Source organism: Pleurodeles waltl, chromosome 2_1, assembly GCF_031143425.1.
Source record: "Pleurodeles waltl isolate 20211129_DDA chromosome 2_1, aPleWal1.hap1.20221129, whole genome shotgun sequence".
Classification (NCBI taxonomy): domain Eukaryota; kingdom Metazoa; phylum Chordata; class Amphibia; order Caudata; family Salamandridae; genus Pleurodeles; species Pleurodeles waltl.
Genome location: NC_090438.1, coordinates 165,670,113 through 165,695,689, shown reverse-complemented (window position 1 = coordinate 165,695,689; position 25,577 = coordinate 165,670,113). Strand labels below are relative to the sequence as shown.

The 25,577-nt window shown below is 50.0% G+C and overlaps 1 protein-coding gene across 2 annotated transcripts in view; it reads right to left on the bottom strand.

Moving 5' to 3' along the window:
- Positions 1-25,577, bottom strand: part of THOC2 (THO complex subunit 2) — a 900,323-nt gene that overhangs the window by 437,982 nt on the left and 436,764 nt on the right. For both annotated transcript variants that reach the window (XM_069211944.1, XM_069211952.1), the window contains exon 22: positions 19,614-19,778. In XM_069211944.1, coding sequence (XP_069068045.1) covers positions 19,614-19,778 — 165 coding nt within the window. The remainder of the gene's footprint in view (positions 1-19,613; positions 19,779-25,577) is intronic.

Genomic DNA, 25,577 nt, shown 5'->3' with positions numbered 1-25,577 from the left:
GCAGTTATGCCCCTGCTATGTCTGTCGATTCTGAGACATAGTAAGTGCGAAGGGAAGACATTTTAAATGCATGTGCTGGACACTGGTCATCAAGAGGTCCCCAGCTACATGATGGCTTCTCTGAATCCTTGGATTTTTAATATCAAACTTTAGGAAAGTGCCCTCTTTCTTGGCATGTTTACTCCCATTTTCTGACTGTGCTCACTGGGATCCTGCTAACCAGGACCGTAGTGATTATGCTCTCTCTTCCAAATTGGGTTGCTACTAACCTTTTCTCCCCACAACTGGCATACTGGTGCCCCATTTAAGTCCCTAGTATATGGTAGCTAGGTACCCAGGGCATTGGGGTTCCAGGAGATCATTATGGGATGCAGCAGTTATTACATACAAAGGGTTCTGCAGGCCTGCTATTGCCGCCTGCATGAACCAGGTGCACGCACCCAGTTTCACTATAAGTCACTGCACCAGGTCACTGTAAGTCACCCCTATGGTAGGCCCTCTCAGCCCAGAGGGCAGGGTGCAGGTACCTGTGTGTGAGGGCACCTCTGTACTAGCAGAGGTGCCCCCATGAACTCCAGCCCCATTTTACTGGACGTCTTGAGTAGGGGACACCATTTTATGTGTGTACCGGACATAGGTGACTACCTATGTCCAGCTCCATAATGGTAACACCAAACCTGGGCATGTTTGGTATAAAACATGTCGGAATCATACCACAATACTGTTTCAAGTATTGGAAGCATGATCCCATGCACTCAGAGCTCCTTAGAGGACCCCCAGCATTGCTACTACCAGTTTTACAGGGTTTTCCCAGGCAGCCCAGCTGCTGGCACCCCTCAGACAGGTTTCTGCCCTCCTGCTGCTTGATCTGATCAAGCCCAGGAAGGCAGAACAAAGGACTCCCTTAGGGAGAGGGAGGTAACACCCTCGCTCCCTTTGGAAATAGGGGTGACTGGCTTGGGAGGGGTAGCCTCCCCAAGCCACTGGTTTTACTTTGAAGGACACATTTGGTTCCCTCCGTGCATAAACCAGTCCACAGTGGTTCAGGGACGCCCAGCCTCTGCTCAGACATAAAACTGGACAATGGAAAGGGGAGTGACCACTCCCCCTGTCCATTACCACCCCAGGGGTGGTGCATAGAGGTCCTGCAGAGGGTCCCTGGTTTCTGCCATCTAGATTCCAAGGTTGGCAGGGAACTCTGGGAGCATCTGAGTGGCCAGGCAGGAGACGTCAGAGGCACCCTCTGATAGGTAGTTACCTGGTTTGGTGACCAAGCCCCCTCTTTGCGCTATAAAGGGTCTTCCTCTAGGGTGGGTCCTCAAATTCGGCTTGCAAGATTCCAGCAGGACTCCTCTGCAACCTCTGCTTTGACTTCTGGCCTCCGGAACCAACGACTGGACCCTTCAGGAACCTACAAGCCGCAGATCCACGATAAAGACTTCTGCAACATTGTATCCAGAATTCCTGCCAGCTTTTCAACATTTCCCCAGCTGTGCATCCTTAAAAGACTGCAACTCTTCAGCCTGCACAAGAAGGAGTCTCCTTTGGGGTGAAGGTATCAGTCCCCTGTAACTACAGGTACCTGGCTGCATCGATGACTGGCTGCGTGGATCTCCCCTCATCCTGAGTGGTGTGTGTCCTGCATCACGGGTGGTGGTCCGGAGAGTCTCCCTTGGTCCTCTCTACCAGCTGTCGCACTTTGGTGGTGGCAAGTTCTTTCCACCCCACGCAAGTCAGTACCCCCGTGCACCACATCCTTTGCAGCTGCCAAGGCTTGTTTGCTTCACTTCCAAGAGGAATTTCAGGCGACATGTAGCTCCAGCCCCCAGCACTCCCCCCTTCAACTCCTGGGCCTCTGTTTTCCTCCGCCAACATGGGAGCAGCTTCTGCGGTGCTGCGTGGGCTGCTTCAGCGACTTCTGTGTCCCTGCCCTGTGGGACACCTGTGGCTGCTGTCTCTGCTCCTGTGGGCCTTCTGTGATGCGGAGGGTCCATGACACTCCCCCTCCTGGACTCTGCTGGTCCCCAGCAGCACCTCTTTTCCTCCAAAAGCAAATTTGCCTTTGCCAAGGCTTGATGGTGGAAATCCTTCACCGACACCCACCTGCAATCCAGCTTCCAGCACGTGATACCTTTTGCACGCATCAGGAACTCTTCCCCACCTTCTGTGCTACAGTGCTGATCTGTCTTCCTTCTTTGTCGACCAACTCCAAAAGGTACCTCTGGGTGGGTAGTATTTCCTAATCCCCCTGGACTCCACAGACACATTTGGACTTGGACCCCTCTCTTCACAGGTCTTCATCTTCAGAAATCAACGGCTGGTTCCTTGCTGGCTGTTCTGGGTGTCTTATCTTTCTTCTTTTCATCCTTTGGGGTGGTTTTGGGAAAATCCAGTGTTTTACTCCAGCATTCCTGGTCGCTGGGGGGTACTGCATTACTTAGCTGTGTGGTTTCCTAGTACTCCCAGCTGACTTTGATAAAACTCCCTTTGGAAATATTACATACAATATACTAATCAGAAACAACATAGAAAAGTACAGGGCCCTTGGGGTAGGCCAAACCATATACTAGTGGAAAATGAAAGAGTGACTAGTCAAGGAAAGTGTGGTGGTTAATGTAGGAAGCTGGCTCTGCATATACTATCTCAAAGTGAGAGAGAGTGTGCACAGAGTCCAAGGGTTCCCCTTAGACATTGATAGTGGCAAAATTAGATAATACTAATGCTCTATTTTGTGGTAGTGTGGTCAAGTAGTAGGCTTATCAGAGGGTAGTGTTAAGCATTTGTTGTACACACACACAGGCAATAAATGAGAGCACACACTCAAAGACTTAACTCGAGGCCAATGGGTTTTCATTTAGAAAAATATTTTTTTTAATTTATTTTAGAACCACAAGATTCAGAATTCAAGTAAGTACATACATTGAAAGGTACTTGGCATAAGTAAATATGGAACACAGTAATGTACACAGTTTTGGTAAAAATGGCAATAAGCAGGCACACAAAATACACCCTCAGCGGCACAGGAGCGGCCGGATGCAGTGTGTGAAGTAGGTGTCTGATTTTAGATAGTAATCGATGGAGAGACCCGGGGATCACTCAGGCGATGCAAGCAGGGCACAGGGGGGCTTCTCGGCAAGCCACCAACTGGGCAAAGATGAAGGTTGCCTGCTGGTCAGTCACTCCTGCACCAGTAGTTGGTTCCTCTCTGGCCTGGGGGCTGCGGGTGCAGTGCTTCTTTCAGGCGTCGGGTTCTTTGTTACCGAGCAGTTGCGGTCAGGGGGAGCTTCTGGATTCTCTCTGCAGGCGTCGCTGTGGGGTGCAGGGAGGTCATCTCAGGGTGTCCATGTCGTGGAAGTCACCTGGGGGTCCTCACTGCAGTGTTGGTTTCTCTGGAAACGAGCTGGGGCATCGGGTGCAAAGTGTTGGGGGCTCACGCTTCCGAAATTAGGCTTGAGTCCCTTTAAAGATGGTTTCTTTTTGGATGTTCAGACAGAGCTGCTGTCCTCTGGAGTTTCTTGGTTCTTTGGTTTGCAGGGCAGTCCCTGGTCACTGGTCCTGCTGGACGCGTCGCTGTTGCAGGTTCATTGAGTCTGGAGACAGGCCAGCAGGTCTGGGACCAAGACAGTTGTTGTCTCAGTCGTTTCCACAGGGCTTTCAGGTCAGCAGTTCTAACACAGAAAGAAGGGGTTGGAGTTTATGGATTTCATGACCCTTACCAGTGGACACCAAGGAAACAATCAGGCAAAGAGGATGGATGAAGTGTGCCCCTACCCCAGGATTCCAAAAAGACATGAGTACCTACACCAGGGATCTGGATGTGGAAGAAAGAATGGACTCTCTCTAAAGAGTGTGGGTGCTTCGGATTGTCCAGCTTCTGTCACAACCCATTGACCAGACCGCTGGAACCCAGAGACAGATTCCATACCGGAGGTGCCCAGCTGGTGCAGGTGGCAATGTCTCCCTTCCTAAAGATGAAGTTTCTGAAACTCTGTGGAAAAAGAAGTCCAGTTGTAGGGCACAGGAGCTGTAGAAGATACCAGGAGTCGCCTATGAGCTGTCCCTCAATGGTTGCCAGAATGTAGATGGGTCACCAATTAGCACATGCAAACAGCAGCAGCAGAGGAGGAGTTTGCAAAGTTTTGGGGTCCAGCAAGGTCCAGGAGATTGTACCCAGGAGAGGGTGTCAGAGGTGTCCCTCAGCACACAGGCAGGAGAACAGAAGCCGGTGGAACCCAAAAAGTGACGCAGAGGCACCAGAAACGGAGTCACCAGGAGGCCTTTCAAGAACAACAAAACAGAAGTCACAAGTGTTAGAAGTTGCAGGACAGGAGCATATCTTAGGTTTGGAGAGTGCTGGGGGCTTCTTGGAGCTTGAAGATCTCGCAGAGGAAGAGTCAACAAACCTTGGCTAGTTCAACAGTTGCGGTGCACAGCGGTTCCAGTCCAGTAGCAGGAGCAAGGGCCCACAGTCTCCCAACTTGGATAGACGACAAGCAGGACCCAGAGGAGGTCACAGGCTCACCACCTGTGTAGCAGGATCTTCAGATGTCCGTGGACAGTAGACTTTGTCTTAAGGTGCCTACAGTTTGTGTGTGTGTGGGAGGGGTGGGGGGAGGTTCTGACTCCTTCACGCCAAAGAAGATTCCTTTGTGCTTCCTGATGCAAACAGAGTCCTTGCAACCATATAGGATGCACAACCTTGGATGTTGCATGATCCGGAGAAATAATATTGCAATAGGAGCCTTCCCAACAGAAGCAGAGTTTTTCAGTTCCATCAAAGACCAGCAGTGATTCCAGAGACCAGGAGCGGAAGATGTCTTGCAGTGAGTTCCATGTAGAGTCCAATCAGAGTACTCACCAGCAAAGGAGCCATTAAGAAACCCTAAAAGGGGGTTGGTCACACTCTGCAGTGAGAGTGACCTGTTAAAGGGGGGTCAGGGACATCACCTACAGGCCTAACCAGTCAGATGTTCCCAGGGGCCTCTGCATATCTTATTTTCAAGATGGCAGAATCAAGTGGCCACCTGGCAGACCTCTGTGCACCTCCGTAGGGGAGGAGCTGGACAGGGGGGTGGGTCACTCCCCTGTGCTTAGTGCAGTTTCACACCAGAGAGGGAAACGGGGGATCCTTAATTAGTGCAAACCGGATTATGCAAGAAGGGCATCAAATGTGCTCTTCAAAGCAGTCTGGTGGCACTCAGAGGCTACCCCAGCCCTGGACACTTAAAACACAGGGAGAAGTGGATACACCTCTCTTTTGCAGGAAATCCTTGTTCTGCTCCTCCAGCCTGAACCTGGCTCACCAGCAGAAAGGCAGAACAGTGTCTGGGTTCGGCAGCAACGCAGGCTGGCAGCTGGGCACCGTAAGGCTCCACAGGTAGAACTGGGGGATCGCCTAGGGAACCCCCAGAGTACATGGAATCATGCAACATTGGGATCAGTGTAGTTGAATGATTTCACCAGGTTTGATACCAAGCATGCAACACAAAAGGATGATGGACGGAGTGCTGACAATGCAAACACTCACCGCCAGTCACAGATCTGGGTTTAATCCATCGTTCTTTTGCTCACCATGCCACCCCAGTTTGGACCCAGCCATATGCAAATCAGTCTTGACCCTGTTCCTCATGGGAACAGTCCAGCCCGAACTGCCAGGCAAGGTCCTCCCTGGACCAGAAACAAGCATCCTGGGACCAGTTTCGGGGTTTCACCCCTCATCAGCTAGGCTAGCTCGATTCCAGTGGCACAGTGAGCAAGGGACCCACATCTGGGCATACCCTTCCCACTTACGGCCACTTTAGCAACACAAAAGGATGATGGACAGAGTGCTGACAATGCAAACACTCACCCCCAGTCACAGATCTGGGTTTAATCCATCGTTCTTTTGCTCACCATGCCACAGGGTCAAGACTGATTTGAATATGGCTGGGTCCAAACTGGAATGGCATGGGCAGCAAAAAAACGATGGATTTAGGCCCAGATAACTGTACTGGGGGTGAATGTTTGACAATGTTCAGCATTCCGTCCATCACTTGTTGTTTTTGCTTTGATACCAAACATGCCTAGGTTGGGAGTAGCCATTATGTAGTTGGACCACTCTTGTTGACCAGTGTCCACTACATACCTTAAGATGGCTACCCCGTACTTACAGAGTCCAAGAGTTGACATGGTGGTCTGCAGGGGTACCCTGTTCATGCAGGGCTACCCTCACAATTAGAGACATGCACCCTGCCCTTGGGCTAAATGGCCTAGAAGAGGGGTGACTAATAATGTATGAGTGCAGTGCACCCCTTCACGCAGGCTGCAATGGCAGGCCTACAGTCACAGTTTCCATGGGCTCCCATGGGTGGCATAATACATTCTGCAGCCCATATGGGGCCCTTGGTGTACAATGCCCTGGGTACCCAAGTACCATATACTAGGGACTTACCTGGGTGCACCAGTATGGCAATTGTGGGTGTGAAAAGTAACCAAACAAACATACATAGGGGAGAAAGCTCAGTCACTATATCCTGGTAAGCAGGATCCCAGTGATCCACAGTCCAAACACGGACATCGGCAAAACGTGTGGGAAACTATGCCAGATAGATGGCACTTTCGTGCAGTCAGTCCATTGGCTACTGCCTGGCACTACTTGTAAGGCCCCTAATTTGACTATTTATGTGGCACCCCGGAGCCACAGAACCCCAGAACTCAGATTTCAACAACCTAGGAAGACCTGGACATAGAGTTCCACCAGCAGAAGAGGAAAAAAAGAAGGAGCTGGCCTGGAACCAACCCCTCCGCCTGCCTGCTGACCTCGAGGGGTCCTGCACAACCAGTAAACTCATCCAGCCATCAATAAAGACTCAAGTCTCTCGTGGGCAGAGGACTTGCTCTACAAGAAGAAACTCCAAAGAAAGGACTATGCAGCTGCTGGAACCCCAAAGACCCGACACCAAAAGTGACCACTGCATTCAACGTCCGCAACCTGAGAAGAAGACAACCAACGGTGCCAATGTAGGTCCCCAGCTGTCCAGAGACAGAGTCCAGTGTGGCCTTACCCATCTTGGTCTCTACTGAGACTCCTGCAGCTTCCACATGCAGGCCCCTCTCTCCCACAGGCTTGTGACAGACTTGTGAAGGGAGAAACCCTCACATCTCCAGTAACCACTGCACCCATGACCCCAAACCCAGGTGAAGTGGGCCATTGGTGCCAATGACATCCCCCGGTTCCTCAGAGCTCGAGTCCATCCTGGGTCCAGCCCTGCCTGAGTCCCCAACAACACCTACAGCCTCAACACACAGGACCCCCCTGGCCCGAGTGCTCCCGGATGTGAAAACACATTGGCTAAAGACATCCCTGTCCTTGGCCACATGAAGTGCTGAAGAACGAGGCTACTCGGACCCTGAAGATCCCTTGGAGCGGATGACAGCAAATCTTGGTTGCTGCAAGGGGGTGCAAAGGGGTACTGACCTGCAAGGAGAGGCAAGGGCTCACTGTCTCCCAGGTTGGACATTGGGCACAGAGGACCAAGGGGACCCCTCCAGACCACCACCTGTGATGCAGGATCCATGCAGCTCCAAAGGACAGCAGACCCACACAGCCGGACGTCATTGCTGTAGGTGCCTGCAGATACAGGGGAGTGACTACTTCACACCAATGGAGATTCTTTCTTGCTTCTTGATGCAGGCTGAAGTCTCGCCAACCCCAGAGGATGCACAGCCAGGGAAATGCTGCAGTTGCTGGAAGGAGCCGGAGAAATAATGTTGCAAGGCGAGGTCATCTCGGAAGCTGCAGTCTTGATGGTTCTTGAAGTGTTCAGTTTCGATTCCAGTGGCAAGAAGTAGAAGTAAACGATGTAAAGGACTCCTGTTGGAGTACTGCGCATCATATCTGGGGACACACCCGCAATGGAGTTCCTAAATAGCCCTACGAGGGGGTTTGGTTACCTTGCATGGGGACTGTAAGGAAATGCCTCATGGTTACCCCATGACTTTTTGCCTGTGCTGATGCTAAGTTTTGATTTGAAAGTGTGCTGAGGCCTGCTAACCAGGCCCCAGCACAAGTGTTCATTCCCTAACCTGTACTTTTGTTTCCACAATTGGCACACCCTGGCATCCAGGTAAGTCCCTTGTAACTGGTACCCCTGGTACCAAGGGCCCTGATGCCAGGGAAGGTCTCTAAGGGCTGCAGCATGTCTTATGCCACCCTGGGGGCCCCTCACTCAGCACAGACACACTGCTTGCCAGCTTGTGTGTGCTCGTGGGGATAAAACGACTAAGTCAACATGGCACTCCCCTCAGGGTGCCATGCCAACCTCACACTGCCTATGAAGTATAGATAAGTCACCCCTCTAGCAGGCCTTACAGCCCTAGGGCAGGGTGCACTATACCATAGGTGAGGGCATAAGTGCATGAGCACTATGCCCCTACAGTGTCTAAGCAAAACCTTAGACATTGTAAGTGCAGGGTAGCCATAAGAGTATATGGTCTGGGAGTCTGTCATGCACAAACTCCACAGCACCATAATGGCTACACTGAAAACTGTGAAGTTTGGTATCAAACTTCTCAGCACAATAAATGCACACTGATGCCAGTGTACATTTTATTGTAACATACACCCCAGAGGGCACCTTAGAGGTGCCCCCTGAAACCTTAACCGACTATCCGTGTAGGCTGACTAGTTCTAGCAGCCTGCCACACACCAGACATGTTGCTGGCCACATGGGGAGAGTGCCCTTGTCACTCTGTGGCTAGTAACAAAGCCTGCACTGGGTGGAGATGCTTATCACCTCCCCCTGCAGGAACTGTAACATCTGGCGGTGAGCCTCAAAGGCTCACCCCCTTTGTTACAGCACCCCAGGGCACTCCAGCTAGTGGAGCTGCCCGCCCCCTCCGGCCACGGCCCCACTTTTGGCAGCAAGGCCGGAGGAGATAATGAGAAAAACAAGGAGTCGTCACTGGCCAGTCAGGACAGCCCCTAAGGTGTCCTGAGCTGAGGTGACTAACTTTAAGAAATCCTCCATCTTGCAGATGGAGGATTCCCCCAATAGGATTAGGGATGTGGCCCCCTCCCCTCAGGGAGGAGGCACAAAGAGGGTGTAGCCACCCTCAGGGCTAATGGCCATTGGCTACTAATCCCCCAGACCTAAACACTGCTAAATTCAGTATTTAGGGGCTCCCCAGAACCTAGGAACTCAGATTCCTGCAACCTAAGAAGAAGAGGACTGCTGAACTGAAAAACCTGCAGAGAAGACGGAGACACCAACTGCTTTGGCCCCAGCTCTACCGCCCTGTCTCCCCACTTCTAAAGACACTGCTCCAGCGACGCGTCCACAGGGACCAGCGACCTCTGAAGTCTCAGAGGACTGCCCTGCATCTAGAAGGACCAAGAACTCCAGAGGACAGAGGCTCTGTTCACCAAAGGCTGCAACTTTGCAACAAAGAAGCAACTTTGAAACAACACGCGTTTCCCGCCGGAAGCGTGAGACTTGGCACTCTGCACCAGACGCCCTTCGGCTCGACTTGTGGATAACAATCACTTCAGGGAGGACTCCCCGGTGACTGCGAGACAGTGAGTAGCCAGAGTTGCCCCCCCTGAGCCCCCACAGCGACGCCTGCAGAGGGAATCCCGAGGCTCCCCCTGACCGCGACTGCCTGCTTCTAAGAACCCGACACCTGGTAGGGACACTGCACTCGCAGCCCCCAGGACCTGAAGGATCCAACCTCCAGTGCAGGAGCGACCCCCAGTTGGCCCTCTCCCTTGCCCAAGTGGTGGCTACCCTGAGGAGCCCCCCCCCTTGCCTGCATCGCTGAAGAGACCCCTTGGTCTCCCATTGCTTTCTATTACAAACCCGATGCCTGTTTGCACACTGCACCCGGCCGCCCCCGTGCGCTGAGGGTGTACTTTCTGTGCTAACTTGTGTCCCCCCCGGTGCCCTACAAAACCCCCCTGGTCTGCCCTCCGAAGACGCGGGTACTTACCTGCTGGCAGACTGGAACCAGGGCACCCCCTTCTCCATTGAAGCCTATGCGTTTTGGGCACCACTTTGACCTCTGCACCTGACCGGCCCTGAGCTGCTGGTGTGGTAACTTTGGGGTTGTTCTGAACCCCCAACGGTGGGCTACCTTGGACCCAAACTTGAACCCCATAGGTGGTTTACTTACCTGCAAAAACTAACAAACACTTACTCACCCCAGGAACTGTTGAAAATTGCACTGTCTAGTTTTAAAATAGCTATATGTGAAAACTGTATATGCTATTTTGCTAATTCAAAGTTCCTAAAGTGCATACCTGCAATACCTTTCATTTGAAGTATTACATGTAAATCTTGAACCTGTGGTTCATAAAATAAACTAAGAAAATATATTTTTCTATACAAAAACCTATTGGCCTGGAATTGTCTCTGAGTGTGTGTTCCTCATTTATTGCCTGTGTGTGTACAACAAATGCTCCTTTGATAAGCCTACTGCTCGACCACACTACCACAAAATAGAGCATTAGTATTATCTCTTTTTGCCACTATCTTACCTCTAAGGGGAACCCTTGGACTCTGTGCATACTATTCCTTACTTTGAAATAGTGCATACAAAGCCAACTTCCTACAGTGACCACCTTCCAGGAGGGGTCTCAGACGTCACCGCCCTGACCTGGTCACTCAGATGTTCCCAGTGGCCTCTGCACATCTTGGTTTAAAGATGGCAGAATCATGTGGCTACCTGGAGGCGCTCTGGGCACCACCCCTGGGGTGGTGATGGACAAAGGAGTGGTCACTCCCCTTTCCTTTGTCCAATTTCATGCCTGAGCAAGGACCGGGGATCCCTGAGCAGGTGCCAACTGGTTAGTGCAAGGAGGGCACCAAATGTGCCCTACAAAGCAAACCGACGGCTTAGAGAGGCTAACCCTCCCAAACCTTGTAACACCTATTTCAAAGGGAGAGGGTGTTGCCTTCCCTCTCCCACAGGAAATCATTTGTTCTGCCTTCCCCTGCCCGAGCTGGTCAAGCAGCAGGAGGGCAGAAACCTGTATGAAGGTCTGTAGCAGACCAGGCTGCCTGGAAAACCCTGTAAGACTAGTAGGAGCAATACTGGGGGGGTCCTCTAAGGAGTCCCAAAAGTGCATGAAATCTTGCAACCAATAATGACACCAGCATTGGGGTATGATTCCAACATGTTTCATACCAAACATGCCCAGGTTCGGAGTTACTGTTATGTAGCTGGACACAGGTGGTGACCTGTGTTCAGTACACAGGTAAAACGGTTTCCCCGCACTTACCAAGTCCAGCACAATAGTTTGGAGTTTGTAGGGCACCTCTGTTCATGCAGGGGGGCCCTCACACACAGGGACCTGCACCCTGCCCTCTGGGCTAGGAGGGCCTACCACAGGGGTGACTTATAGTGACCTGTGGTGAAAGGGTGCATGCACCTTTTCACGCAGGTTGCAATGACAGGCCTGCAGACACATTTTGCATGGGCTCCCATGGGTGGCATAATGCATGCACCTTTCACCTTAAAGTACAAGGCTTGCCTTATATAGATGTCACTGCACTTGCATACTGTAGGAAGCTTGCCTGGTGTTTGGTGGGTACCTATGCTACTTACACCTTATACCAGGTCAAGGTAACCCCTCTTAGTGAAGTGTAGACAGGCTCTCTAGAGGTAGCAGTGGATGAGCAGCCAAGGCTTATCTAGGAGACAAGCAAAGCTTATACAATACCACTGTAGTCACACAGCACTTACATACATGAAAGAAAACACTCAGCTGTACAAAAATAAAGGTACTTTATTTTTGGCACAAATCACAACAAAATACTAGACAGGTGACCTACCCTTAGGAGGTAAGTAATACACTAAATATATACACTAGTAATCAGAAATAGGCATAGAAAAGTAACTAATAGTGATCCTAGAGGGAGCACAAACCATATACTAAAAATAATGGAATGCGAACAAGGTACCCCCACCTAGGTAAGTAAGATGTGCACAGGGGAGCTGGGAGTACTAGAAAGCCACTGAGATAAGTAACAGTACCCCCCAGCAACCAGGAATGCCGGAGTAAAACACTGGATTTTCCCCAAACCACCCAAAAGGCCAAAAAGACGACAAAGAAGACACCCAGGGAAGACTGCAAGAAAACCAGCTGTGGATTCCTGAAGGAAGAATACCTGAGGAGAGATGGGACCCAGGCCAAGAGTCACAGATGAGTCCAGGAGGAGTTGGAGATACTACCCACCCAGCCGTGGATGCAGGAGTTGGTCGACTGAAGAACAGGTCAGCACTGCAGCCCAGGAGCCGGAGAAGAGTTCCAAATGGATGCAGAAGATGTCCCACGCCGGAAGGAAGATTGCAGAAGGGTGTTGGTGCAGGATTTCCACCAACAAGCCTTGGCAAAGGCAAACTCACAGTTAGTGGAAAAGAGGTGCTGTGAGGGCCAGCAAGGCCCAGGAGGACTCAACCCAGGAGGGGGAGTCACAGGGAACCCTCAGCGTTACAGAAAGTCCACAGGAGCAGAGACAGCACCCACATGAGTCCCACAGGACGGGGACACAGGATTCAGGGAAGGAGCCCACACAACACTACATAAGTGGATCCCATGCCGCAGGAGAACCACACAGGAGGCTGTGCTTTGCAGGATTAAGTGTTGGAGGGTGGAGCTACACGTCACCTGAAGATCCCTTGGAGGAGATGCAAACAAGCCTTGGCAAGAGATGCAGTGTACAGGGGTACTGTCCTGCATGGGAAGGCAAAGGCTTACCTCCACCAAAGTTGGACAGCTGGAAGAGAGGACCAAGTGAGACTCTCCGGACCACCACCTGAGATGCAGGATTCACACAGCTCAGCAGGAGGGGATCCACACAGCCGCTTGTTGCAGGCGGTTGCTGTTGCAGGATTCCTCCTTGTGCAGGCTGAAGAGTTGCAGTCTTCTGAGGATACACGGCTAGGAAGTTGTTGTAAAGCTGGCAGGAGCCCTGGAAACAAAGCTGCTGAAAAATGCTTTCTTCTTGGAAGCAGCTTGTCGGGTCCTGGAGGTTCCAGTCGCAGTTCCGGAGGCCAGAAGTGGACGTGAAGGTTGCAGAGGACTCCTGCTGGAATCTTGCAAGCCGACTCTGAGGACCCACCCAAGAGAGAGACCCTAAACAGCCCTGAAAGTAGGATTGGTCCGCTAACCAGGTAACTACCTATCAGGAGGGGGCTCTGACGTCACCTGCCTGGCCTGGCCACTCATGCTCCCAGAGTTGCCTGCTAACCTTAGAATCAAGAGGGCAGAACCTAGGGACCCTCTGGAGGAGCACTGGGCACCAGCCCTGGGGTGGTGATTTCCAGGGGAGTAGTCACTCCCCTTTCCATTGTCCAGTTTCACGCCAGAGCACAGACTGCGGGTTCCTGAACCGGTGTGGACTGGTTTACGCACAGAGGGCACCAAATATGCCCTTCAAAGTAAACCAGTGGCTTGAGAGAGGCTACCCCTCCCAAGCACGTCACACCTATTTCCAAAGGGAGAGGGTATTAACTCCCTCTCCCAAAGGGCATCCTTTGTTCTGCATTCCTGGGCTTGATCCAATCAAAACAGGAGGGCAGAAACCTGTCTGAGTGGTGACAGCAGCTGGGCTGCCCCAAAAACCCTGTAAGACTTCTGGTAACACTGCTGGGTGTCCTCTAAGGAGCCCCAGAGTGCATGGAATTATACTCCCAATACTTGCAACAGTATTGGGGTATGATTCCGATATGTTTGATACCAAACATGCCCAGGTTCGGAGTTACCATTATGTAGCTGGACACAGGTAGTGACCTATGTCCAGTACACATATAAAATGGTGTCCCCGCACTCCTGAAGTCCAGTAAAATGGGGCTGGAGTTAGTTGGGGCACCTCTGCTAGTGCAGCGGAGCCCTACCACACAGGTACCTGCAACTTGCTGTCTAGGCTGAGACAGCCTACCATGGTACCATGGGGGTGACACATAGTGACCTGGTGTAGTGACCTGCAGCGAAAACGGCTGCATGCACCAATTTCATGCAGGATGCAATGGCAGGCCTCCAGAACCCTTACCATGGGTTCCCTATGGGTGGCAGAACAACTGCTGCAGCCCACAGGGATCCCCTGGAACCCCAATGTCCTGTGTACCTAGGAACCATATACTAGGTACTTACAAGGGGGAACCAGTATGCCAATTGTGGGGATGAAAATTTAACAGCAACCAAATTTAGAGGCGAGCGCACAGTCACTGGGGTCCTGGTTAGCACGATCCCAGTGAGAACAATCAACCACACTGACAAAAAGGCCAAAAGTGGCGGTACCCAAGCTAGAAAGAGGCTACTTTCCTAGAATAAGTTAAACAGTTTTTGAAATATTGGCAATAATCTGTTTTAAAACTGGACACAATGCAATTTTTAGAAACCGTTCTGAGGAGGCAAGGGAAGAAAAGTTAGATAATTTTACAGATAAGTACAACACTTACAGTTCCAGTCTCCAGGGGTTAGGAAGTCCACAGGTTGGGTTTCAAGTTAACACCAAACACCTACCACCAGCAACATGGGGCCGATTGGTTGCAGAGGTCAAAGTGAAGGCAAAATGAACATGGGCTCCTGTGGAGACTGGGGGCACTCTGTTTCAGATCTTCAGGCAGGTAAGTACCCGTGACTTCGGAGGGCAGACCTGGGGGGTTTAGAGGAGCACTAGGGGGGGGCACAAGCAGGCACCAAACATACACCCTTGGCGGCACTGGGGAAGCCAGGTGCCAGCAAGATGTTGGGTCTCCAATGATTCTCCATGAGGGGACCTTGGGGGTCACTCAGAGGCTGCAGGCGAGGTCCAGGGGGTCCTCTGGGGCAAACCACCGGCTGGAGAGGGAGAAGGGCTGCCTGCTGAACATAGCTGCACTGGCTGTCAGTTTTTCCAAGGCCTGGGGACTGCAGAGGGTCCTTAGGCATCTGACCTTTTCGTCCGGAGCTTTCGCAATCAGGGGGTCCTCATGATTCCCCCTGCAGGCACCGTCGTGGAGGGGTCAACCCAGGGAGAGCACTTGCTCAGAATCGCCTGGGGATCCTCTTTAGCTGGTTGGACCATCTGGAAACATGGGCAGCGGGTGCAGAGTGGTTAGGACTCACGCATTCCGAGTGAGGTTGGAGTCCTTAGTTGTTGGTTTCTTCTTGGACATGGCTGCTATTGACAGGAGTTCCTGGTCTTTTTGGGCGCAAGGCAGTCCTCTGGAGCTGGTGAGAGGCCGCTGGTCCGGCTGGATGAGTCATTGTTCTTTTGCAGGTTCTTTAAAGCAAGAGACAGGCCGGTAGGGCTGGGGCCAAATCAGTTGTCTTCCTTCTCCACTGGGGGTTTCAGCTAAGCAGTCCTTGTCAGGTCGCCAGGAATCTGACGACTTGGGTTCAGGGAGGCCCTTAAATCCTAGATTTAGAGGGTCAGAGGGCAGTAGCCAATGGCTACTGTCCCTCAGGGCAGCTACACTACAGGGAGTGGGCACAAGGAGTGTAGCTGCCCTGAGGGACAGGGACCAATTCTATTGGTCCCTGTCCTCCAAATCAGGATGGAGGATTCTATAGGGAAGGGAGGGGGGTCACCGCAGCTCTGGAAACCTTAGGGGTGGTCCTGGCTGGGGTGGTCACTCCTCCCTGTTTTCCCTAATTTTCCTGCCGGAGTTGCCAGAAAAAGTGGGCCTTTGTCCGGAGGGTGGGCAGCTCTACTAGCTGGAGCCTTTGAGGCTCACCACCAGGTGTTACAGTTCCTGTAAAAAGGTTGGGGGGCCTCCACCCAGGACAGGGTTTCTTTCTGACCACAGAGTACATGAAGGCTCTCACCCCATGTGGTCAGAAACTTGTCTGAAAGTGGAAGGCTGGCACAGACCGTTCAGTCCTACACTAGCAGTCTGGCTGACATACTCTAAGATGGATTGGCTAACATCTCTAAGATGCCCTCTGTGTGCATTATTTAATAAATCCCATACTGGCATCAGTGGGAGGTTTTTGTGCTGAGATGTTTGATGTCAAACTTCTCACTATTTAGTGAAGCGGTTATGGAGCTGTTGAGTTCGTAGTGACAAACTCCCACACCATATACTCAATATGGCTACACTGCACTTACAATGTCCAAGAATGGACAGACACTGTAGGGGCATATTTCTCATGCAGCTATGCCCTAACCTGTGGTATAGTGCACCCTGCCTAAGGGCTTCAAGGCCTGCTAGAGGGGTGTCTTACCTATGCCACAGGCAGTGGTTTGTGGGCATGGCACCCTGAAAGGGGTGTCATGTCGACTTTTTCTCCCCACCAGCACACACACAAGCTGCAAGTCAGTGTACCTGTGCTTGGTGAGAGGTCCCCTAGGGTGGCTCAATGCATGCTGCAGCCCTTAGAGACCTTCCCTGGCCACAGGTCCCTTGGTACCAGGGGTACCATTCACAAGGGACTTATCTGTGTGTCAGGGTTGTGCTAATTGTGGAGACAAAGGTACATTTTAGGGAGAGAACACTGGTGCTGGTGCCTGGTTAGCAGGATCCCAACACAATTTTAATCATAACTAGGATCAAAAAAAGGCAAAAGGTTAGGGGGTAACCATGCCAACAGTGGCATTTTCCTACAATGGATTCTAGACTGCCTGTTCCTCAAAGCTGGGAAAATTGTGACTTTAGCACCGAAACCCTTCATTGATGCCATTTGCAGGGACAAAAACTCAGATTTTTCTTCTGCAGCACGTTTGCCCATTTTTTCCAAAACTCACAATTTTAGCTGTATTTTGGCTAATTTCTCGGTTCCCACCAGGGGAATCAACAAACCCTGGGTACCTTCAGAATCCCCAGGACACTGGATAAAAAGGATGCAATTTTTGGCATGGAGAGATTATGTGGGGGGAAAAAAGTTAAGGAGCCCCAAGCGTGAACTATTGCAAATTGGCAAAAAAAAGGCTCAGCCCTTTGAGGGGGACACATGAGGGGTTGAAAAATCTAACAGGTAAGGGGTTAATGTGAGTTGCTGCCACATGCAACTTTTAGATAGTTACCAATCTGTTGCCCAGTTTTTCAGTACTCATTTGCTGAGACTGGCCACCATATTGTCTTCTGCCCTCCTGGGGAGACATATGAACAATTCCACAGCAAGGTAAATGTAGAGGCCTGCCACTGGAGGTGTTACCACGTGGGGTGTTGGCCCAAAAGGCGAGCTTCAAATGGGGAGCTGCCTTTGAAGGGCTATTAGTGCACACACATGGGAGAGGCTGCTCTATTATTTAGGTTGACAGGTTAGCAGCGGGGACAGAGAGCTAAAACAGTTGTCAAACCAGTTTTCCCATGGGCGGGTAGCACAGAGGTAGCCACACCCTTAGGGTGGGCTACCAAGCTTACATGCCAAGAGAGAGATCCTGACATCTTGGGAGAGGGCAGAATAGAGAATCTGGGATAGCTAGATGCCACCCTTCAGACGTTAGATGTCATCAGGTGGACATGAACCAAGCAGCCCATTAGCTAGTGACCACAGCTTCTCTTAGGGACACTTTGAGCTTAAAAAATGCATCCCTGGCTCCCAGAATGCAGATCCTGCTTGACTGGAAGCGCAAGACCAATCAATGACTGCCCTGCTGACCCTGGAAATGGTAGAGAAGAGACTGCATTGAAGGAGGACTGCATTTGCGGCTCTTTTTGATATTGAAGAAAAGGAGTGGGCCTGTTGTGTCCTGCTCATGGAGAAGGCATCTTCTATCTTCCCAGCCAGAAGCAGAGACTCCAATAGTTAGTTGGGTGACTTATTCGCAGCACAGGACCACAAATTCTTGCTGGGGAAAGTTATTAGCACAGATCGCCGCCGTGCAGCCCAAGAGATCATGGCCCAGTGCTCAAAAGTCACACTTAAGTCTGATGAAATTGAGAGAGTCATTGGAGTGCAGTTTGGTCACCCAGGAGGGGAGATATCAGCAAATGAAGGAAACCGCTGGGCCGGATGACTGGACTAATGCTGACTCTTAGAGGTCTTTGACAGACATCGACACCTGTGGTCAGAAACACCTCACCAGGACCGTGGGTGAAAGAGGAACCTCAAGAAGACCCACAACAAATGCACAGCATCTTCAGCGTTCTGTATCCCTTGCATCAGGACTACTCTATAGAAGTCAATGGAAAGGGACCACTGACACTGGAATGGGCCTGAAGAATGCTTTAGATGAAGAGTTAACGGTTTTGTTGGAACTTGCTGGCCCCCTTCACTGGCTCCCTGACATAATTGATCGACCAAAGTAACTCTAAGTAACCTCAAACCAACCTGTTAAAGTTTTCCTTGAATACATTTGTGTCAATTTTTTTTTAATTTGCCAATGCTTGTACGAGGCTAAGTGAAAAGTCCTCTATTTCTTGTAAAATCTACAGCTCTAGAACCCTCTGGTGGATCTTTTTTATTTTGATGTTCATAAATTAATAAAAACATACTTTATTTTTTAGACTGTCTTAGGTTTTATGAGTGCCAAGTTTATTCCTTTTTTTAATTGTTAGGGTGCTATTTAAATGCTTTCCATGGGTTCCATCGTGCAAGCCTAAAAGCTCAGAGCCACAGTCCATGGTTGAGCTTAGGTTTAATCAACAAAACCTGTTTGGTCCCAAGGGATTGGTAAAGTATTAATTATATGCTGAGGTCACACAACCACCCTACTTAATACACCCTATTTCCTCACAAAGTGTAAAGTGATATATGAGAAAATGGTTTTCATAATAATTTTATCATACTACAATTCTGCAAAACAAACAGCACACAACATTTTAAGAACATTGAAGGAATTAAGGCAAAATCCATCAAGGCTGGGATTGGAATGAAAAATAGTAATCTAACAAATGAAGAAAAAAAATTTAATTGTTGAAATCTGAGCTGCTGAAAGTAACCTATGTTCAAACTAATTATGGGTAAAATATGCGGCAAACACAGGCCTCCTAAAACAGAAGAGAGAAATGGTATGAAGTGCCCTAGATGCTGCGGCTGGTGTTTGAACTGCTCCATTTTAAAGGAACGTGCCCTCAAGTACTAGAAGTGAGTTAACACATTAAAAGGAATTGAGTGGCGTTACAACAATTATAAAGATTTGTTGTGGAGAACGAGAAGTTAAGACTAACATTCATATATGGGTTGCAGAGGATAGAGTCACAGACCCTGGACAACCTAGCAATCTAGACAAGCAATATTATACAATATGGAACATATTCAATAACCGCAATGTATCTCTGACAATTGTTCCCCAGGACAGGCGGACAACATACACAATAATACCGGACTAGGTGATAAGACCTGGATCCCATGAACAATGCATATAATAGAGCGACCAGGATACCTTGCATTATGTTCAAAGGCTGATTAATTGTGGTGTTTATTATGAACGGATGAAAATAGCATACATATGATGAGCGTTTTATAATTTGAAACTGCGCAGATTTGCATTTGAAATGAGGTGTGCTTTTTATTAATGCCAAATTCATATATTTATTTAATGTACAATATGTCCTATTGTTTAAAACCAATTCACCCTGCTGCACTTTTATAATAGAACAATAATGTTTCAGGCATTGTGAAAAGTACTTATGAAACACTAAACATAGTATTAGAATAAAAACACATGCATGTGTATAGTATTTCATAAAACGGTTTCACTTACTGAAATATGGTGCGCATACATAGGCCGTGAGAGAAAAAATGCAGCATCGTGAGGTGTATGAAAATCATTGCAAAGCACATCTATTGAAGGCACTCGCTTGATATAATCCTCTGTGCTTAGATTGGATGCTAAAAACCCACCAAACTGCACCAGCGTATCATGACACTAAAAGTAAAAAGCACAATAAATTAGAGTACACAAATTTCAACAATTCAGAGTAAGGTGCCAACAGATAATACCAGAAAAGCTACACTCTATGTAACAGCAACGGAAAATCAGCAAGCATATGTAACAAGTTTTTTTTAAACTACCCTTCTGATGAAATGTTGACTTTTTAAACTGCATTACATAAATCAATCTGAATTGAACCAAAAACTTGGTTCAAACAGTGCAAAAATGCAATAAATTACAAGGTTTATACAACTTATCTTCACTTGCCAGGCAAATTCCTTATATGGTCTACTGATGGAAAGCCACTTGCTTTGTGGGAGAAAGACTGCCTAACCTACATATTCCTCACTAAATGAATCCTTCCAGGAGCCAGACTAGACTCGGAAACGTAATATAGGTATCCCTAGCTAGCAGGTGCTGCCTTGTCACTCTACTCCAGCTCTTCCCCAATTGGGAAGTCACCAAGCCATGTAAAGAGGAAGCATGTTGACATTCGTTTCTATTCATTTTTCTAAGTCCTTAGAGTTGGACAGGATGAACAACCTCGGTCGAGGGGCCGTAGATTTAAGCCCTCAAGTGCCTAGGGCCAAACGTCAATCATAGTAGGGTAGGGTCAGCAGTCGAACTGACCCCATCCCTGTAGGAAGTTGGCTCTGTATGTGCTATTTCAAAGTAAGGAATAGCATGCACAGAGTCCAAGGGTTCCCCTTAGAGGTAAAATAGTGGTAAAAAGAGATAATACTAATGCTCTATTTTGTGGTAGTGTGGTCGAGCAGTAGGCTTATCCAAGGAGTAGTGTTAAGCATTTGTTGTACATACACATAGACAATAAATGAGGTACACACACTCAGAGACAAATCCAGCCAATAGGTTTTGTTATAGAAAAATATCTTTTCTTAGTTTATTTTAAGAACCACAGGTTCAAATTTAACATGTAATATCTTGTTTGAAAGGTATTGCAGGTAAGTACATTAGGAACTTTGAATCATTTCAATTGCATGTGTACTTTTCAAGTTATTCACAAATAGCTATTTCAAAAGTGGACACTTAGTGCAATTTTCACAGTTCCTGGGGGAGGTAAGTATTTGTTAGTTTTACCAGGTAAGTAAGACACTTACAGGGTTCAGTTCTTGGTCCAAGGTAGCCCACCGTTGGGGGTTCAGAGCAACCCCAAAGTTACCACACCAGCAGCTCAGGGCCGGTCAGGTGCAGAGTTCAAAGTGGTGCCCAAAACGCATAGGCTATAATGGAGAGAAGGGGGTGCCCCGGTTCCGGTCTGCTTGCAGGTAAGTACCCGCGTCTTCGGAGGGCAGACCAGGGGGGTTTTGTAGGGCACCGGGGGGGGACACAAGCCCACACAGAAATTTCACCCTCAGCGGCGCGGGGGCGGCCGGGTGCAGTGTTAGAACAAGCGTCGGGTTCGCAATGTTAGTCAATGAGAGATCAAGGGATCTCTTTAGCGCTGCAGGCAGGCAAGGGGGGGCTTCCTCGGGGAAACCTCCACTTGGGCAAGGGAGAGGAACTCCTGGGGATCACTTCTGCAGTGAAAGTCCAGTCCTTCAGGTCCTGGGGGCTGCGGGTGCAGGGTCTTTTCCAGGCGTCGGGACTTCAGGGGAAGCCTCGGGATTCCCTCTGCAGGCGGCGCTGTGGGGGCTCAGGGGGGACAGGTTTTGGTACTCACAGTCGTAGAGTAGTCCGGGGGTCCTCCCTGAGGTGTTGGTTCTCCACCAGCCGAGTCGGGGTCGCCGGGTGCAGTGTTGCAAGTCTCACGCTTCTTGCGGGGAGTTGCAGGGTTCTTTAAAGCTGCTTCTTGAAACAAAGTTGCAGTCTTTTTGGAGCAGGTCCGCTGTCCTCGGGAGTTTCTAGTCGTCGTCGAAGCAGGGCAGTCCTCAGAGGATTCAGAGGTCGCTGGTCCCTTTGGAAGGCGTCGCTGGAGCAGAGTTCTTTGGAAGGCAGGAGACAGGCCGGTGAGTTTCTGGAGCCAAGGCAGTTGTTGTCTTCTGGTCTTCCTCTGCAGGGGTTTTCAGCTAGGCAGTCGTCCTTCTTGTTGTTGCAGGAATCTAATTTTCTAGGGTTCAGGGTAGCCCTTAAATACTAAATTTAAGGGCGTGTTTAGGTCTGGGGGGTTAGTAGCCAATGGCTACTAGCCCTGAGGGTGGGTACACCCTCTTTGTGCCTCCTCCCAAGGGGAGGGGGTCACAATCCTAACCCTATTGGGGGAATCCTCCATCTGCAAGATGGAGGATTTCTAAAAGTTAGAGTCACCTCAGCTCAGGACACCTTAGGGGCTGTCCTGACTGGCCAGTGACTCCTCCTTGTTGCTTTCTTTGTTCCCTCCAGCCTTGCCGCCAAAAGTGGGGGCCGTGGCCGGAGGGGGCGGGCAACTCCACTAAGCTGGAGTGCCCTGCTGGGCTGTGACAAAGGGGTGAGCCTTTGAGGCTCACCGCCAGGTGTTACAGCTCCTGCCTGGGGGAGGTGTTAGCATCTCCACCCAGTGCAGGCTTTGTTACTGGCCTCAGAGTGACAAAGGCACTCTCCCCATGGGGCCAGCAACATGTCTCTAGTGTGGCAGGCTGCTGGAACTAGTCAGCCTACACAGACAGTCGGTTAAGTTTCAGGGGGCACCTCTAAGGTGCCCTCTGGGGTGTATTTTGCAATAAAATGTACACTGGCATCAGTGTGCATTTATTGTGCTGAGAAGTTTGATACCAAACTTCCCAGTTTTCAGTGTAGCCATTATGGTGCTGTGGAGTTCGTGTTTGACAAACTCCCAGACCATGTACTCTTATGGCTACCCTGCACTTACAATGTCTAAGGTTTTGTTTAGACACTGTAGGGGTACCATGCTCATGCACTGGTACCCTCACCTATGGTATAGTGCACCCTGCCTTAGGGCTGTAAGGCCTGCTAGAGGGGTGTCTTACCTATACTGCATAGGCAGTGAGAGGCTGGCATGGCACCCTGAGGGGAGTGCCATGTCGACTTACTCGTTTTGTTCTCACTAGCACACACAAGCTGGCAAGCAGTGTGTCTTGTGCTGAGTGGGAGGTCTCCAGGGTGGCATAAGACATGCTGCAGCCCTTAGAGACCTTCCTTGGCATCAGGGCCCTTGGTACTAGAAGTACCAGTTACAAGGGACTTATCTGGATGCCAGGGTCTGCCAATTGTGGATACAAAAGTACAGGTTAGGGAAAGAACACTGGTGCTGGGGCCTGGTTAGCAGGCCACAGCACACTTTCAATTGTAAACATAGCATCAGCAAAGGCAAAAAGTCAGGGGGCAACCATGCCAAGGAGGCATTTCCTTACAATCCCGCTTTGTGAAAAGTAGGTGACTGCCTTTGCCTACAAATGCATATGTATTTCTGAGTACATGCTACGAATGGGAGTCGGAGTGTGCTTGTGAACGGTGGCTGTATGTTTGCATGATTGTGAATGCATGGGGGTGTGTATGTAGATGTGTGAACGAGAGTGCATTTAGACGGGTGAGTATGTGTGGGTGTGTGGCTAGCTCACCCGGCCACCTGATTTAAGTACTGGACGCCACAGCACTAAAGCTAATGGCTTTCTTCAGATGGAAACCTTCAAATTTATCACCACCTGAATCAGTGCCTGTACCCACGGAGAAGTGAAGACAATTCATTCCGCAGGGTAAAGAGTATAAACACATCAAAGCCCCTACAGGGAAGCCGAGTGCATCCAAAGGCCAAGTTTGAAGCAGAAGCCTGTGACACCAGAACAGCTGCCACGGCGTATGAGCAAATACCAAGGACAGACAAAATTGGCACTAGCCAGCAGAGATAATCTAACACACACTAGGGACCGAAAAATTAAGTTTCTTTCAGCAACGCTCTTTGTGTTGGACACTCTAAATGCAGATTACTCATCATATGATTCCCCCTACAAGCCAATCTGGATGCAGAAACTCTCTGTAGGAAGTTGGCTCTGTATGTGCTATTTCAAAGTAAGGAATAGCATGCACAGAGTCCAAGGGTTCCCCTTAGAGGTAAAATAGTGGTAAAAATAGATAATACTAATGCTCTATTTTGTGGTAGTGTGGTCGAGCAGTAGGCTTATCCAAGGAGTAGTGTTAAGCATTTGTTGTACATACACATAGACAATAAATGAGGTACACACACTCAGAGACAAATCCAGCCAATAGGTTTTTATATAGAAAAATCTTTTCTTAGTTTATTTTAAGAACCACAGGTTCAAATTCTACATGTAATATCTCATTCGAAAGGTATTGCAGGTAAGTACTTTAGGAACTTCAAATCATCAAAATTGCATGTATACTTTTCAAGTTATTCACAAATAGCTGTTTTAAAAGTGGACACTTAGTGCAATTTTCACAGTTCCTAGGGGAGGTAAGTATTTGTTAGGTTAACCAGGTAAGTAAGACACTTACACGGCTTAGTTCTTGGTCCAAGGTAGCCCACCGTTGGGGGTTCAGAGCAACCCCAAAGTCACCACACCAGCAGTTCAGGGCCGGTCAGGTGCAGAGTTCAAAGTGGTGCCCAAAACACATAGGCTAGAATGGAGAGAAGGGGGTGCCCCGGTTCCGGTCTGCTTGCAGGTAAGTACCCGCGTCTTCGGAGGGCAGACCAGGGGGGTTTTGTAGGGCACCGGGGGGGACACAAGTCCACACAGAAATTTCACCCTCAGCAGCGCGGGGGCGGCCGGGTGAAGTGTAGAAACAAGCGTCGGGTTCGCAATGTTAGTCTATGAGAGATCTCGGGATCTCTTCAGCGCTGCAGGCAGGCAAGGGGGGGGTTCCTCGGGGAAACCTCCACTTGGGCAAGGGAGAGGGACTCCTGGGGGTCACTCCTCCAGTGAAAGTCCGGTCCTTCAGGTCCTGGGGGCTGCGGGTGCAGGGTCTCTCCCAGGTGTCGGGACTTAGGTTTCAGAGAGTCGCGGTCAGGGGAAGCCTCGGGATTCCCTCTGCAGGCGGCGCTGTGGGGGCTCAGGGGGGACAGGTTTTGGTACTCACAGTATCAGAGTAGTCCTGGGGTCCCTCCTGAGGTGTCGGATCTCCACCAGCCGAGTCGGGGTCGCCGGGTGCAGTGTTGCAAGTCTCACGCTTCTTGCGGGGAGCTTGCAGGGTTCTTTAAAGTTGCTGGAAACAAAGTTGCAGCTTTTCTTGGAGCAGGTCCGCTGTCCTCGGGAGTTTCTTGTCTTTTCGAAGCAGGGGCAGTCCTCAGAGGATGCCGAGGTCGCTGGTCCCTTTGGAAGGCGTCGCTGGAGCAGGATCTTTGGAAGGCAGGAGACAGGCCGGTGAGTTTCTGGAGCCAAGGCAGTTGTCGTCTTCTGGTCTTCCTCTGCAGGGGTTTTCAGCTAGGCAGTCCTTCTTCTTGTAGTTGCAGGAATCTAATTTTCTAGGGTTCAGGGTAGCCCTTAAATACTAAATTTAAGGGCGTGTTTAGGTCTGGGGGGTTAGTAGCCAATGGCTACTAGCCCTGAGGGTGGGTACACCCTCTTTGTGCCTCCTCCCAAGGGGAGGGGGTCACAATCCTAACCCTATTGGGGGAATCCTCCATCTGCAAGATGGAGGATTTCTAAAAGTTAGAGTCACTTCAGCTCAGGACACCTTAGGGGCTGTCCTGACTGGCCAGTGACTCCTCCTTGTTGCTTTCTTTGTTCCCTCCAGCCTTGCCGCCAAAAGTGGGGGCCGTGGCCGGAGGGGGCGGGCAACTCCACTAAGCTGGAGTGCCCTGCTGGGCTGTGACAAAGGGGTGAGCCTTTGAGGCTCACCGCCAGGTGTCACAGCTCCTGCCTGGGGGAGGTGTTAGCATCT